The 17,074-nt window shown below is 42.8% G+C and overlaps 1 protein-coding gene across 1 annotated transcript in view; it reads left to right on the forward strand.

Annotated features, from left to right (window-relative positions):
• Positions 1–17,074, forward strand: part of LOC119967419 (macoilin-like) — a 153,179-nt gene that overhangs the window by 65,641 nt on the left and 70,464 nt on the right. The window contains exon 2 of the mRNA XM_038799944.1: positions 11,915–12,056. Within this exon, the coding sequence (XP_038655872.1) occupies positions 11,915–12,056 (142 nt within the window). The remainder of the gene's footprint in view (positions 1–11,914; positions 12,057–17,074) is intronic.

Raw genomic sequence — 17,074 nt, forward strand, 5'->3', positions numbered from 1 at the left:
TGCCATGGTGCTTCTCGCTTAACCATAGTTACCATCGTGGTATTCTGGCTGCACAGCTATCTATCCTGGTGCTCTATTTAATTGAACTAGGACCGGGAGCTGTGGCTAACATGGGTTCTGTATCTGTGATTTTGTAAAGCATGCTGACATTCAAAATACACCTTGATTTTTACAATAAGGATACTTCAGAAAGTATTTTCATGTAAATAAATATTTCAATTTACAATGTATTTTTATTCCAGTATTCTGTAAACCTAAGTTCATCCTAAACATCTCATCGCCATTAAAGGACCATCATTATTGCTTCATTTACATCATCCATAAATAAGATAATAGTATAAAATCAAATTACTGCGGATGCTGGAATCTGAAACAAAAGAAAAATGCTGGAAAATCTCAGCGAGTCTGGCAGCATCTGTAGGGAGAGAAAAGAGCTAACGTTTGGAGTCCGATGATTCTTTGTCAAAGCTGGGTTTTTTTAAACATCTGTAAGAAACAGGAAAAGATTCTTGTTAAGGTGTCGAATGCGAAGGCATCATGCGAAGGAGGAAATGAAACTGGTGTCGAATGCGAAGGCATCATGCGAAGGAGGAAATGAAACTGGGGACAGGGACAGCTTTGAGAGAGAGTAAGATGGTGCTGCTGGAGAGAGATGTCGAGTGTCTTCATGTGGCGCCGCATGGCACTGAGTGTGGCTTTCAGGATGCGGCGAGAGCAGCAGTTGGAAGAATGTTGTATATCCTGGAGGTACCTGTAATCCTGGAGGTTACATGCAGGGTGAAATTTAAGTTGAAATCCCCGTGGGGTAAGTCAGAGGTGTCAGACAGTCACTGAGGAAAAAATATGGCTGTGGAAGCGAGTCTTGATAAAAACCTTGTCCAACACGAAGAGAGAAATGGAAAGCAGTGAAGTAGGATAGTGAGGGAGGGACTTACAGAAATCCTGTCGGAGAGAAGAGCAATACTTCTTCAGGGTAGGCATTCCTGGAAAAGAGGTGGCAGTGAGTTAAACACTGGATAAAATCAAATTACTGCAGATGCTGGAATCTGAAACGAAAGAGAAAATGTTGGAAAATCTCAGCACGTCTGGTAGCATCTGTCGGGAGAGAAAAGAGCTAACGTTTTGAGTCCAATCACTCTTTGTCAAAGCTCAGTAAGATAATGGTATGGCTGCCTCATATTTTCACCTTGTTTAAATGTATTGAACTCGTGCTGTCACAACAATAACAGCCAAGCTTATGCCTCTCTTAGATATGACTGTGGCTTTCTTGTGTGACAGTTTAAGTTAAATTGATCACTTTAATCATAATGCTACAAATGTGGATGATCTCATGTTATAAAGAATATTTTCATTGTCCTGATACCGTAATTTGCTGACTGAGGAACATTTAACATGGAAGGATGGAGAGGAACAACATGGAATGTGTCATTAATAATGAAAATAGAAAGAAAGTTTAAGTTTGGTTGGTTCTTAGGTGTAAGGATAGGGATAACTCCCAGGGCGAGTGAACCATTAGCAGATTTAACATATAGTTTTGAGCTGATTCAGTCTACTGTGATATGACGCAGTAATTCTTTGATTGTACTTCCATTATATAGGTACCAGCTTTCAACGCTGCTCTGGATATCTCCTTACATAAGCAGCAGAAATAAAAATATGAAGAAAATCCGAAATGACTCTGAAAACTTGTGCAAATATTTTGTATTCAAAGTTAGTCTTAATGAAGGCATCAAAGAACACTCCACTGGTATCAAAGCCAAACCTAATACGTCCTCAGGCTTGTGCTCCCTGTAAAGGTCATTAAGTCATTTATCCCAGCTGACTGTAACATTCTAATCTCCATTACAGCAGAGACTAGCTCATTTAGTAAACACTGCAGATTGAACCCGAGATTTACAAGAGATTTGTAAATTGTCTATTTTTTAAAACCAAAGCGGGTGACATCTGTCAAAATCCATTCATTTTAGTAATTAAATCCCAAAGTTGCTATAATTTGTATCAGTGATTAAATAAAAATAATGAACTGCCTGTAAACCCGAGTCAGTAACAGAGATAAAAAGAATTAACCAGAAATATCTTAAACAAAACCAAAGTTGATGGCAATACACAGCAGACTCATCAACAACTGAAAAGAGAAAGACCGATTTTCACAGTACGGATATTAATGGACCTACTGTGCTTTTCTGATGTAGCAGCATGTAGAGTTTTCAGCATCAGTCAAATTTCAAAGAGTGATATTCGTTATCAATAAAGGTGACCCAGCTTGAGAAGCCATTTTTCTAAATACTTGTATGTTTATTTATGTTTATTTGTCAAAGCAGTATGGAGCAAAGTGGGTCACATTTTAAACAAAAATGAATTACTGTCACTTCTAATAAATTACATTTGCCAGGTCTGTTTGTGAGTGTGGTGATCATGAATCTGATAAATGACCCACACTTCACATATACAATGAAATATCATAGCCTCAGTTTCACCCCTTGCACCCCCATCCAGCCCCCGTCCCCATTGAGAATAGGCTATGTTGGAATTATTTGGGAAAGACTGCTTACCTTATCTTGACTGGTTCTAGAGCTGCCAGATAAATCTTGTGGCTAAAAGAAACACTGAAAGGTAATTTTAAAAAAAGTTTCTAATTTTTTTATGAAAACCATAGACGTGGCAACCTTCACCCCCATCCCCAACCACGATGTACATCTAAATCCCCTCTCTCACCTTGATTGTTTCCAGGGGATTCATGAGGGAAATTCATCTCCAACTTTGAAATGAGGCACGTAAAACTTCCCTGGGATTCATGTGGCATTGTGATGTGAGCTTGCCACTTGTTCCAGCCCTGCACACTGCACTCACACCTTGACTCAAAATTGGGGTTCAGAGCTCTTATTCATCTTGTTCATGCCATACTTCATTTAAAAGGATGACAGCAGCTCCCGAAGAAAACGTTTTAGTATTTAATAATGGCATTTTATTCAAGAAATACATTCACAGCACAAAAACATCATGTTGACTAATTTTGTTTGGACAATTTTGATGTTTCAGTAAGCTAAAAAGAAAAATTGATAATGCTGAAAATCTGAAATTACAACAGAAAATATTGGGAACTATTATATTTCTTTGTTGCTGCAAAGAGAAAAGGTATGGGGGTGCCCACACTCTGGGTTTGTGTAAAACACGATGAGAGGTTTATTAATGTTGCTCCCTCAATTAAGATGGTGAACTACCCAAAGGCCATGCAAACACTCTGCCAACATCACGTGATGCATAACCAGCAGGGATATATTCTTTGATACATAACACTCATCTTCCTTTACTTCATTAGTGCAATGAAAAATGATAAACATTTATACAACAGATCCACTTATGCACTATCTCTAAACATGTATACAATTCAATAAGACAGTGTCGGTGGGGGACGTCTGTTCCTTTTTGGTGCAATTCGGTGTAATGGAACTTGGTTACTTGATACCTCGATGTGGAGATGCCGACGTTGAACTGGAGACCTCGGAAGTGCCCTCATTCCGTTCTGTAGATGGTACTTCTTGAGTAGTTATCTGTCACTAGGTATTGAAAAATCCTCAGAAACAGAATCTGAACTTGTCACTGTATCTGGTCTCTGTTCCGAATTATTGCTCTCTAGACTTTCCAAGGGAAGAATCTCTTAAGAATTTCTACAAACTTACTTTGTGCAGCAAGTAACTGTTCAGCATGACATCACCAAACTCTTTCAGCACCTGCCTGTACGGATTGGACCTTTCTTTGCTAGGATCATAGCAGGTATCCATGTCTCTGTGGTGGTTTAACTCGTAGCTAATACTCTCGTCCTGGATGAATACTCACTTTTTCGAGATTTGCTCCCTCCTAGCAATTTGTGCTTGTTCTTGTTGTTTGATAATTTCTGAAGTATCAGGTGGAGTTAACAAACCAAACTGTGTTTGTAGTTTCTTCTTGAACAACAGCATTGCCGGTGAACTCTGCATTGTAGCATGTGCAGTGTTCTGATAAGACATTGGGAATTTGTTTACTCTTCTTGATGATGTTGCCTGGTCCTTCGGTGCTTTGATTGAATACTTTAATGATTGCACAAAACGTTCGGCCAATCTATTTGTTGCTGGATGACAAAGAGCTGACTTGATATCGTGTATACCATTCCATTTCAACTAGTCCTCAAACTCCTTCAAAGTAAACTCTGGCCCATCATCGCTGACAATTTGCTCTGGTGTTCCAAATATTATGAATTTTTTGCCCAGTTTCTCAGTGGCCTGCTCAATCGTCATTGACTTCAATTGTGCTGTATTTGACAACGGATGTACATCGACAGTATGTGGAACAGAATGGTTTGTCACTCTTTAAATGACAAAACTCAAAACAAGGTTGAGGAATTTGAAAGTTCCATGAGTTTCAGATTTAGGGATGATACCCTTAAATTGCTGAAAAGAGTAGTGGTTCCTTGTAAAATCACTGGAAGGATTCATTTTATTAGCACTGATGTCATATATAGCAAAATACCTTTATTATTGATGAAGAAAACACATATGAAACTTGATGTGGAAAACGATAAGGCCATCAAATTTGGCAACAACTGAGGACTTACAATTAAAACAGTCTAGACAGTATTGTATCGAGTTAATGAATCCTAATTTTTCTTGCAAAGAAATTAAGGAAGTACTGTTAGCATTAGAGAACAGGAGTCTAGAAAACAAGATTCGCCCATCCGCCTTCTCAAAGATTAAACATTTTTTCTCAGGGATGCAGGTGTAAGAGATGAAGAGTACACCAAACTTACAGAACAGCTAAGTGATAGATCTGATATATGTAAGAAACAAAGGAGTACACCATCACGACCCATAGTGAGTGTGCCCTTAGTGAGAGATGTTAATGAAGTTGTGGCTATGGATAAATAAAATAACATTTTCATTTTATAGCCTTGGCAACTAGGTTTAGGCAGATTAATCGGAGTAACGAAAAGAAATGGATTGTGGGACAGACGGAGTCATTGCCTCAGTTTCTCGCTAATAACAGGGGAGGGGGTGGAATTTGCTAACTAGGAATTTTGGGATGTGTGCGGGAACATGAACATAATAGTTATGAATACAACTGCAGAAAGCCCATTTAGTAATGGGGTGTGTCAGAGAAGTCATGCTGTGATAGTTTTGGTAGATCGGCCAAATTGTAAATTAGCTTCAGCTTTAGAATGGGACATCCATACAAAGAATTCCCTACAGATGGTAGGGGACTATCAGTTGTTTTGGGATAAATCATAAAATTCCTTCAGTCATAAATGATCATCCTCTAGCTTGGAGGGAGCAACGATTACTTATACCTTTTCTGAGCATTTGAATTCACTGCATGTGGGCAGGAGAGCATTTCTAAAAGTGGAAATCTCAGAAAGAAGTCGGAGAGCTTTGAGGCATAACATACAGTCATCAGAAACTATTTACAAACAGGGATACACGGTATACTATAAAAGAGATGGATGTAACAAGTGGCAAGTCCAGGAAACGTTATAGCTACAGATGGTAAAACAATCATTTTGCAGCATGGAGACCAGACTGTTCGGGTACACTCGTCAAGATTAGTGGGCACAGATATCAAGTTTGTAGATTCAAAAGGGGTTATTGAACATGTTGAGGAGCCAAGTACTTCTCATATATATATCTTACAGAATTATGTGGACCAGATCGTGGAAATTAACAGGGTATCTAAAGAGGGACATAGTAATTCTGACAAACCGGTTAGGCTAATTTTCTCAAAGGACAACTGCCAAAAGTTGGTATCAAAGTGACACACTTGCCAGAATGGGCCAGTCAGTGGAAAGATGCAACTACCATTGGTAGAGCAAGTAAGGCCACCAGAAAATATAAAATCTAGTTGAATACGAGATAGAGTCGAGGAGTATAGGCCCATGGATTAGGAACATGAAATACAAAAATGGAAAGCACAGAAATAAAGGGCTGAATTCTCCGTTGTTGTTTTGCCGGCAGGGTTTCCCGACGGTGTGGGGCTGCCCCACAATGGGAAACATCATTGACCAGCCGGTGAAACGGAGAATCCCGACGGCATGCCGCACCAGCAATCTGCTGCGGTGGGATGGAGAAGCCCTCCCATAGTGTCAGTTTGGACAGTATGTCCAGCAGTGAACACGGCCATAGGAAGAAATCAAGAATTGTTGAAAGAATAACTTATCATAGGAGGAGAAGATCAAACAGTAGCAGTCCGAAACACAATATACTGCAGGATAGAGGACACGGTTTAACAAGGTCAAGAAATATGATGCAGACTAGGAATGATACAAGGAGCAGAAGCCCAGGTGACTGAGAAGTCTTAGTGGCTTCAAACAGGTGAGATGATAGACTAATAAAAGATGCAAAACAGCAAGAACTGCAAAGTTGGAAAGAATTTAGGGGGTACACAGAGGTCTCAGTTAGAGGGCAACGAGTTCTATATCAGAGATGGATATGCACAGTAAAGGTGTTCCTGATGGAACTTATAAGGCCAAAAACAGATTGGTGACATGAGGTTTTGAAGAAAACTTGAGTGAACAAGATGTAAGGGTAGATTTACTGATGGCAGGAAAGTTTATTTTGAAGATCTTGGCTCTGTGGTTCTAGCCACAAAGCTCAGGAATGCAAATTGATAGATATTAACACGGCTTTCTTACAGCGACATCAGCTTCCAAGAGAATTTTTCTTTGTCCTCTGAGAGAGGCGCTAAACACAGGAAGGGTACTATGTGTATACAGGTTGATTGATACCTCCAGAGTTTGGTATTTCCCAGTGAGGTTGGTTTTGTTAAAATTTTAACTGTCTTAAATTGAAAGCAGACCTTGCAATGTTTTATTTGCGGTATGGAGGGAAACCTTCAGGCATCCTCATGAGGATGATTTTTTGTGGGGTGGTAGTAGAGAATTTAAAAATACTGTTCTCAATAGGTTTAGAACAGAGTTCAAGATTGGAAGTCAGGCCTTCAGTGCATTCAAATACATTGGGTTAGAAATCGTGCAGAGTGGTCCGCATGTCACTCTACATCAGCAGTCGTACTTGGAGAATATTGACCCCGGAGCAATTACTCATGGCCGGGCCTCCCGAAAGGATACAACGGCTTCTAAAATGGAAAAAGGAGAATTCTCAAGTTTAATTGGGCAGCTGAATTGGTCAGCTAGACAAACAAGCCTCGATGCCAGTTTTCATGTTTTAGAACTAAGCACTAAAATGAATGATCTCAAAGTTGAAGAAATTGTTTGAGCAAACAAAACATTGGCAAAATAAAAACTGGAGAATTGTGATTTGAAATTCCCATCTTTAGGTGATATTAGACAATCAAAATTGATGATCTAGAGTGACTCATCGTACAGCAATCTCTGCGATGGTTTTTTAATGTTTCAGCTGGTGTAGAAAGGTAAATATTGCCCTTTGACATGGAAGCTAAAAAGATACGAATAGTGGTTAAAATTACATTGGCAGCAGTGGATTTTTTTATATCCAGGATCCTGAGTGAAATTTTAAATGGAGCGGAGTATTCAAGAACAGTATCTATAGAGTGTCACATACATAATGATCTGGGTTCTCGGTTCCCCACCTGTGCGCTGTTTGCTGACGATAGAATTCTATTTTCCTGACACTTGTCAATGGGAGTTTTCGTGGGCAGGTGTAAAAGTGAATCGCAACGACTGGTGAATTCTGGCCAATCAGTCCCTTTAGGAGAATGTCCACATTACAAAATGCAGCAATGAAAAGAGACTACAGATTGACATAGCGAGACTAAAACAGATGTGAGAGAACATGGCGATTCACAAGGTCAAGTGGGTTGATAGAACTTACCAATTAATAATAATAATCTTTATTGGTGTCAGAATTAATAATAATATCTTTATTGGTGTTACATTAACAATGCAACGAAGTTACTGTGAAAAGCTCCTAGTTGCCACACTACGACACCTGTTCGGGTATACTGAGGGAGAATTCAGAATGTCCAATTCAACTAACAAGCACATCGTTCGCGACTTGTGGGAGGAAACCAGAGGACCCGGAGGAAACCCATGCAGTCATGATGAGAATATGCAGACTCTGCACAGACAGTGACCCAAGCCGGGAATCGAACCTGGGTCCCTGGCACTGTGAAGCAATAGTGCTAACCACTATGCTATCTGACTGTTTGATGAAAAGAGGGGCTAGCTTGAAGAAATTACTGGAAATTAGTAAAGAGAAATTAATCTTTTCCTTTAAGGAAGAAATATGTGAGTGAAAAACAACATTTTGGAATGGGGAGTAGGGTGCATTTATTGCAGAATAAATATACATTTGTGGTATGGTATATTGTAATTGATATCAACATTAAAGAGGCACTTTTTTAAGAGGGGGAATCTGCTAGGAAAGAATTAACATTCTCTAGTACTTAAGATGTAATTGGCATTTTAATTGGTTAATAGACTGCACTTATTGTGTAATAGGCTGCACCAAATATAAAGGAGATGCACGTGGCACTTTGGTGATATTGGAGAAGAGATTGCTGAACACAATAAACTAGAAGTTGAAGAAGTCAGGACCTGCTTTCTAATTCTTATATAGAGTATCATCAGAGATTAGCATTTAGAAGTAGCTCATGCACTTCATGGTGGCAGGATTGCAATTTTAACACATATCACAGTTTTACCTACCCAAATGCACCATCCCTCTGCCAAGTCCAACATGACCCCCAGCCAGGCCCTAACAAGGTGCCAGATTTCCCTGGAGGTCTGGTCCACTGCTGAAAGCTTCCTCAATATTCTCCAAGCTGTACAGGGTGGCCACTGTTATGCGTGGTACTGCCAGAACTGTAGAGCTGCTGACCTTCAGTGAGCCGGAAGGCAGGTTTATGAGGCAGAACTACCACTTGGATGGAAATTATGTCTTGTCCCATAATAATAAAAGGCCCGTGAGCCAAAAATGTTAAGTGGGGATGATCTGCCAAAGGGAGGAAGGCTCATCCCTGACATTTACCCTGGAGTGTGGGGAGCCAGTTGGGAACTGTCTTAAAAAAATAAGATCTGAGAGCATAGTTAGTGCACCAACAAGACATTCAACAAACCATCTGGGCAGACAGCTTGCACACACTCCTCCATGGTATGGGGCTGGTTTAGCACAGGGCTAAATCGCTGGCTTTGAAAGCAGACCAAGGCAGGCCAGCAGCACGGTTCAATTCCCGTACCAGCCTCCCCGAACAGACGCCGGAATGTGGCGACTAGGGGCTTTTCACAGTAACTTCATTGAAGCCTACTCGTGACAATAAGCGATTATCATTATCATTGGTCCAGCAAATCACCGATTTCATAACAATGCACTTGTTTAATCTTTTAGTATTTTGGTGACTTTTTTTAAATCGCTATTCATATAGACTCTATATTGGTCTTGCATCATTTTTGGTCTGCTGCCATTTTGATCTCCTCAATAGTTACGGGGACGAAACCGTCCCCTTTTCTCTTTCCGTCTTTTAAAAAATGCTATGCCCTGCAATACTTAATTCTTGTAACCAGTGAAAGAATGGCAAGCTTTACCCAATATGATGTATGTAGGAATTTCAGATATGTTGTATTATATGTGTTTGGTGCAGTAAGGGTTAAAAGTCTGGGTTAGTGTGTGTATGGCTGCTGTAGTCATGTTTTTAAAAATCCTGGTTTGAAAGACAGCTAGGCTTTTTGGAGACAGGGGCAACTAAAGCTTTGTAAAAGTGTGGGATAATGGAAGTTTGATTACATAAAGAGAAGCAGATAATTAGAGACATTTTGTTTAGTTTTAGTACAATGATGTAAGTTAATGGGAGGAGCGAGGGGCTGAAGCAGTCAGGTGTTGAGGTTGCAGTTTAAGAAATTCTCTGTTTTAATTGGGGTATGACCAGAGAAGCAGCTGATCTCACTACAGTGAGTTTAGAATTGTCTGTTGACAGACCGGCAGTTTGTGGGAAGAACAGTTCAGTTAAAGACTTGACTTGGGGCAGACCAGAAAAGCAGCTGTTCTCAAGACAGTGAGTTTTGCCCTTGTACAGGACGGGAGCAGTGTCTCAGGCTGGCAGTGTAAATAATAGTTTGAGACAGGTTCAGCTAGTTCCAGAAGGATCTCTCTTTTTCCAAGTGGTTTGTCCAGGACATTTGTTTACATAAAGTATTCATGAGTCTGAAACTGTATTTAAAAGTTGATTTTGACCTGAGATGGGTGTTGTTTGAGTGGAGAAAAAGATAGCAGTTAAGGGTTATCGTTTCACTGTATTATTAATTATTGTTCAACTAGTAATTGAAATCTATGGCCAGGATTCTCCAGTATCCGGCGGGGCAGGCCTTACCGGTGCCGAGTAGTGGCATGATCACTCCAGAGTCAAGCCTCCTGGAAGGTGCGGAATCCTCCACATCTTCAGTGGCTAGGCCGGCGCCGGCAGGGTTGTTGCTGTGCTAGCTGGTGCAGGCGGGGTTGGCGCCGTGCCAACCGGCGCCAAAGGGCCTCCGTCGGCTGGCGCGAGTTGGCGCATGCGCGGGACGCCAGCGTGTTCTGCTGTGATTCCAGCGCATGCGCAGGGGGTTCTTCTCCGCGCCGGCCATGGCGGACCTTAACAGTAGCCGGCGCGGAGGGAAAGAGTGCCCCCATGGTACAGGCCCAACCGCAATCGTTGAGCCCCGATCGCGGGCCAGGCCACCGTAGAGCCCCCCCCCCCCCCCCCCGGGCCAGATCTCTCTCTTCCCCCCCCCCCCCCCCCCCCCCCCCGAGGAATCCACAGGCCTCCCACACAGCCAGGTCCCGCCAGTAAGGACCTTGTTTGATTAACGCTGGCGGGACTGGCCGAAAACGGGCGCCCACTCGGCCCATCGCGGAGCGGAGGATCGCCGGGGGGGCCACTTCCAACGGCCCCCGACCGGCGCGATGTGATTCCCGCCCCTGCCGAAAAACCGGCGCCGGAGAATCCAGCAGCCGATGTTGGGGCAGCGGGGCGGGATTCACGCCACCCCCCGGCAATTCTCTGGCACGGCGGGGGGGTCAGAGAATCATGCCCATTGTCTTCATGATGTTAAAGTTAGTAATACTGTGTTAGTAATAAAGTTTGGTTTAATATATCATATTCTTGCAATCACTCCTGGAGCAAAGTACCCTTTCCTCACATCTTACAAATTAAAATAAAATATCGGGGCTTGTGTCCAGTATTCTAGCACTGTTGGGGTCTGGTCCGGGATCGTAATGTAATGTAAGCCTACTTATGACACTACTAAAGATTATTATAATATCAGTGCTTTCAATAAATAAAGATTCATTCCTCAAAAAAAATCATTCATATCCGCCTGCTCGCGCCACTCTCTCACAAAGTCCCTCACACTGAAAAACTTCTGTTAAGCATCTTAAGCCGGGTAGCTATATTACCCTTGACATCATAGTTCATCAAATGTTGAGCTCTGCTCAATGTTAATAAGTTTCTGTTAGGTTCCAAAGTTTAGTAAATTTGTAGATGTAACTGGAATAATTACACTTTTGGTTTATAATTGATGTCAAAGGATAGAGTTCTGAATTCAGTTCAAAACTCAAATCAATGCTTGTATTTGCCTGTAACGCCATATGTTGGTGTGGGATTGGCTAGTATAATGGTTCCCTCACGCTACCAAAACTGCTTCCATTTCTGCTTTCCTGCTATAAGCGGGCAGGACTCAGGAACCACGTCGTCCACGGGAATTATCAACACTTTGGTAACTCGATTTAAAACCAGCTTGAATAGGTCCCTCACAAAATTCACCCACACCAGACTCAAAAGCAGATAATCTTTACGGCAGCTATGTCCAGAGCCCAACAGGAAGAAAACAAAAAAAAAGGCCCCTATTATTGCCTTGTGTGGTTGTAAATGTTATGCAACAGTAGCGATTGTACTTGACATTTTATGAATAATTCATTCTTTTGTGATTTTATAGTGTGTTCACGTTTCTGAAGTTCCTTATGGTCTGGGCACTGATACTTTTGGCAGATTTCATCCTTGAGCTTCGATTTGAATATTTATGGCCAGGCTGGCTGTTTGTGAAGAGAGTTTATAATTCTTCTCGATATCAGGGCCTTGTAAGTATAATTTATATTTGGACATTTGTATATAGAATGATTCGAAATGGATATATTTCAAAACTGAATATAAGTGTTGAAATTGATGCTGAGAAGTGCAGTTTAGATGCCGTGCTATTGTGATATTGCTCATGGTTACAATACCATGTCTCAAAAAATATTTCCATATGAAAACAATTTAATTTCTCTGGTCAGCTGCCCTTCAGTTTGTGACTCAGCTCTGTGCATTAACAATAAACAGGGAGAACAAATGGATGGTGGAGCTGATGTATTAAAAATTGATGCATTGAATTACGTCCTACTTGTAAAAGATTTTTACTTCCGAAAGTTTCCTTGACAGGTTGTTTCCTTTCAGATTTGATTATTGTTATTATTGTTATGACATCTGAGCTTCTTCCCAAATATAATCCTTGAAAGTTATCAATTATTGAATTATTGTCAAAGTTTTACAATTATTTCAGAATTCCTGCACACCACTAATATGCCCAAGGTCTTCAGAAGGACAACTTAGATATTTGCCCAAGAGCAGGAATCTCATTTAATTATGCAAGTAAATTGGGTGGGACTTGGCAGTCCTGTCAGTCATAGAAGCAAATCCCTAATGGCTGCTAAATATTAAGAGAGGCCAAAAAAGGGGACTTAGCCAGGCAACATTTCAGGACACGATCTTCTTGAGCCCTCCCCGATTTCTGGGTGTGAATCTGATTTGCATCAATTTGAACCCATTATAATACACTTAGGAAGGATAATATTGCATCTTCAGACCTCATTGAATCTTTCCACCTACCCGGCGTGATGTCACACGGGCACAAATTACTACTGCTTTTTAAAAATCGGAATCCAGGCCTATGAGAGGGAGGAAGGAGGTGAGTATCACTGTCTCCACTGAGCACCAGGGAGTTGAAGGATACAGAGCCCATTGTCCAGCTCCATAAATTTGGTTGGGGGGGGGGGGTTTCCTCGTGAGTGTTGGGTCAGCGGGGAGTGGTTGGGGTTTCTGAGCTGAGAGTTGCGGCTGGTATGGGTGGTCCTGAAACCTGCAGCCTGTGTTTAAAATGTTGCTGTAGCATGGAGTATGAATCAGCTGCGGGTGTGGGCCGCATGGGTGGGGGGTGGGGTGCAATAAGAGAGAAGGAGGTGGGCCAACTGGTCTGAGTGGCTAAGACACCGAAAGAGAAACCAACAAACAACATGTTCCAGCCTGAGGGGGAGGGGGCAAAAAGTATGCAGTGACTGTCCAGAAATCCTAAGTGTAAAGGCATGACAGCAATAAGAACTCGCTATTATGCAGCCAGAGTAAGAAGGGCCTATTAGTTTTGCCTATCCCTGTAGTAGAAATAAATTGTGCCCTCTAACATTCCTGAGACTCATACCCATCAAACTAATTGACAATCAAGAGTTAATCCTCAACAATGTCAGCTGCCTACAGTATCAAAGTCAAAGCATGGGTTGAAATTTCCAGATTCAAGGATAAACGCTTGAGTACTCCAGAGGGACTGTGTTTGCTCATGCGCGAGATCCTAGGGCGAACCATTGAAGATCTATTAGCCCCAATGGAGACATCATTGTCCAGTAGACCATATCCAGGAGGGATGAGCAACCATATAGACTCCTCTCAGAATCCCTAGTGATATTGAGAGAAAAGGAGGGAAGAGCCAGATGGGAGGCCAAAGGCAACTCTGACTGAGAGAGGGTATTGACCTTGGCCGGACATGCAATGGAGATGGGATGGCACCTGTGACATGAGTGAGCGTTAAGTGCCATAGAAGGTGTAGGACCGGTTGTTTCCAGGTCCAGGAGCCGATGGAAAAGGGGAGATGCTCTTGTTAAGTGGAATCAACGCCAACCTGAGTCTCTGTCTGCCTCCGTCTCTTTCTAATCCCTCACAGCTAACTGAGCGATATTGGTATGGGGCCAGTGGAGTTGGCTATTCTTCTTATTACAGCCCTGTAGGAGCATAGACACCAATAGCAATGAGTGGCAGCATCCATTGACCCAGTGCCAGGAGGCCAGTGATCGGAGGGCAGGTTCAGGGGTTGGAGGCCACACCAGCGGAACAGGGGGCATGAAGGTGGAGAAGGAGCCAGAGGATACACAAGAACGGAGTTTCCTTCATGGACCTGTCAGACAGGATGTGCCTTAGGAGACTCCGCCTCACCAGGGAGACCGTGTGGTACCTGTGCCACATTCTTTCCAACTTGATGCCACATGGAAGCGGAGGACACCTCCTCCCTGTGGCTCTGATATCTATGGCAGTGCTCAATGTTTAAGCAATGGGGTAGTTCTAGGCCTAAATGGACCTGTGTAGTATTTTACAGACAGTCGCCCATAACTGCATCTGTGAGGTGACAGATCCATTCTATGCGAGGGCTTCGGACTTCATTCATTTTGACCAGGACCACGCCTATCAGGATGAGAGGGCTACAGGATATGGTACCATAGCTGGGGTGCCACAGGTGCTGGGGGCAAACAATTGCACTCAAGTCTCTCTATGCACCATATGGTATCAAGTAGTCCCATTCATCAACAGGGAGGGTTCCACTCCCTCAATGTCCATCAAATGAGATTCATGTTTGCGCCCATTTTCCTTGGAGCGTGCATGACAGCTTCATACTCAGACAATCTCAAATTTTTGAGGGTCATCCCAGGCTGCAAGCAAAGCTTGTAAGGGACAAAGGATATCCCCTGAGTCCTTGGCTGATGACTCAGTGCTGAGGCCTGAGACCGAAGCAGGGCCCAATACAATGAGTCTCACATTGTCGCTCAGTCAGTGCTAGAGCGGTGCATTGGCCTCCTCAAAATGCACTTCCGCTGCCTTGTCAGACCAGGTGGGACCCTTCAGTACGGTGCCCAGAGTGTCGCCTGCATTGTGATGGTTTGCTATGCCTTACATAATCTGCAGCAGGGTGATGACCATACTGATGAAGAGCCAGAGGAGCATCACATTTCCTTGGATGAGGAGGAAGTCTTAGAGGGAGTAGAGGAAGGGGCTGATGAGGTGTCAGAGGATGGAAGCCAGGTAGGGGCGAGGGTTTACATGGGCATGAGGGCTAGGGATGCTCTTATTGCTTCCTGTTCTTTAACAGCTCAACAAGTACCCCACACCCCCAGTTTGTCATGGGATGAGATGTGCAGAAACCTTAGTCATCGAGTTGCTGGGGGTGGGGAGTCATTTAGTGCCTGCTCACAAGTCAATCTAGGAGCGTGATGATCATTCGCACTGTGGAATGGTCTCCGATGCTCCTCAGCTATTGCTTATGTCTGACTCCTGTCTGTCTGCTGCCAGCATGCTGACCCCCCCCCCCCCCCCTCCCCCCCAGCTTATGAGCAACTGAAGTTTGGCCCTTGGTTCCTCTGTCCCTTAGCACTAAAGGAGTATATGGAGTAAGGATCAAGGGTTCAACGATACATGCCTGGGCTCTTTCACCGTTAATGCAACATTTGCTATAACCGACTACCTGACATTGACTGTCTGTGAGAAGATCTTTGTCCAGATGGGGAGAAGCGCTATGCCACTGGGAGGAGGGTTAACAAATATGGGGCCTTAAGGTTGTGAAGACCAATAGAATTTAAGACAGTGGCATGTGCACAGTTTACAAGTGATAAAGACCCCCAACTATTTGTGCCTAACTTCACCCGTGCCAACGCTGTGCCTCGACAATTAGTGATATTTTTAAAGGATAGGCTTGCAGACCACAAAGCTACAACAAGAGCTTTATTGGAAAGGTGTTTACTCTACAGGCTTTAAAGATAGACTGCCCGGTTGCCAGCGCAAACGTTCAATGTTGTCCTCAATACATCACGTGGTCGGACTCTTAAAGTGACCTTGGTCCAACTAGGAACAAAATGAATACACAACACTGTTTTTGGTGTATTTTGGACGTTGTCTGTAGTTGTCTCAACCAGAGTCGATGCTGTGTTAACAGATTGACTCAGTGTTGAAGTTTCTTCAACTGGATTACTGTCTTCCACAGTTGTTTCTGATATTGTCAGGTTCTCAGGAATGTCTAGGTCTGTCTCTGGCAAACTAGTTCTAGTTGCTAAAAGTTGGCCAGCATGTCTTCTCCACATTACATCATCCTGAGTTTGAACAGTGTAGGAGACCGGCCCTGTCTGTGCTAAAACGATGGCAGGCATCCACTTCTCACTGGTGGCATCGTTTCTTGCCAGTATTTCCTGACCTTTCTGAAAAACATGGTGTTCAACCCTATTCTCATATCGCAAAAGCTGACTTTTCTGATTCCTCTCAACAGTTTCTCTTATCTTGGGCAGCTTCAGAAAATCAAATGCTGTGTGTAACTGACTTTTTACCATGAGCAATGCCAGAGATCTTTGGGTTATCGAATGTATTGAATTCCTGTATGTCATTAGAATTGGCTTTATCATTTTGATAATGAATCTTTCTCACGAGTTACCTTCAATTAATGCTTCATTGTCTGAACAAACCATTCAGCCAGCCCATTTGTGGCAGGATGATAAGGAGCGGATTGGATGTGTTGGATTCCGTTCTCTTTTCAATAACCTCTGAATTCTTGTGAAATGAACTGTGGCCCATTGCCGCTAGCATATTGTTCAAGGTAACAGAATCTTGAAAAAGGTTCAGCCAAGCATTCTATTGTTCTCTCCAAGAACATTATGTAGTCTACATAAAGTGACTTCAGGTCATTTTGAGTGCACTTCTACCACAATGAAAACATTCATCTTTTGAATGGTCTGGCATAATCTATCTGAACTCTTTGCCATGGGCCCCCTGGCCATTCCCATGGATTTAATGGCATCAGTGGTGTTAGGTTTTGAACCTTTGCACCAGCTGAACACATCCCTGCCTTCTCGATTTTGCTATTGAGCCCTGGTCACCAAAAATAGTTTCTGGCCATCTCTTTCATCCTTACTACATCACCATGACCTACAGGGGCTGGTTTAGCTCACTGGGCTAACTCGCTGGCTTTTAAAGCAGACCAAGCACGTCAGCAGCACGGTTCGATTCCCGTACCAGCCGCGCTGGAATGTGGCGACTA

Source organism: Scyliorhinus canicula, chromosome 6, assembly GCF_902713615.1.
Source record: "Scyliorhinus canicula chromosome 6, sScyCan1.1, whole genome shotgun sequence".
NCBI classification, from domain to species: Eukaryota; Metazoa; Chordata; class Chondrichthyes; order Carcharhiniformes; family Scyliorhinidae; genus Scyliorhinus; species Scyliorhinus canicula.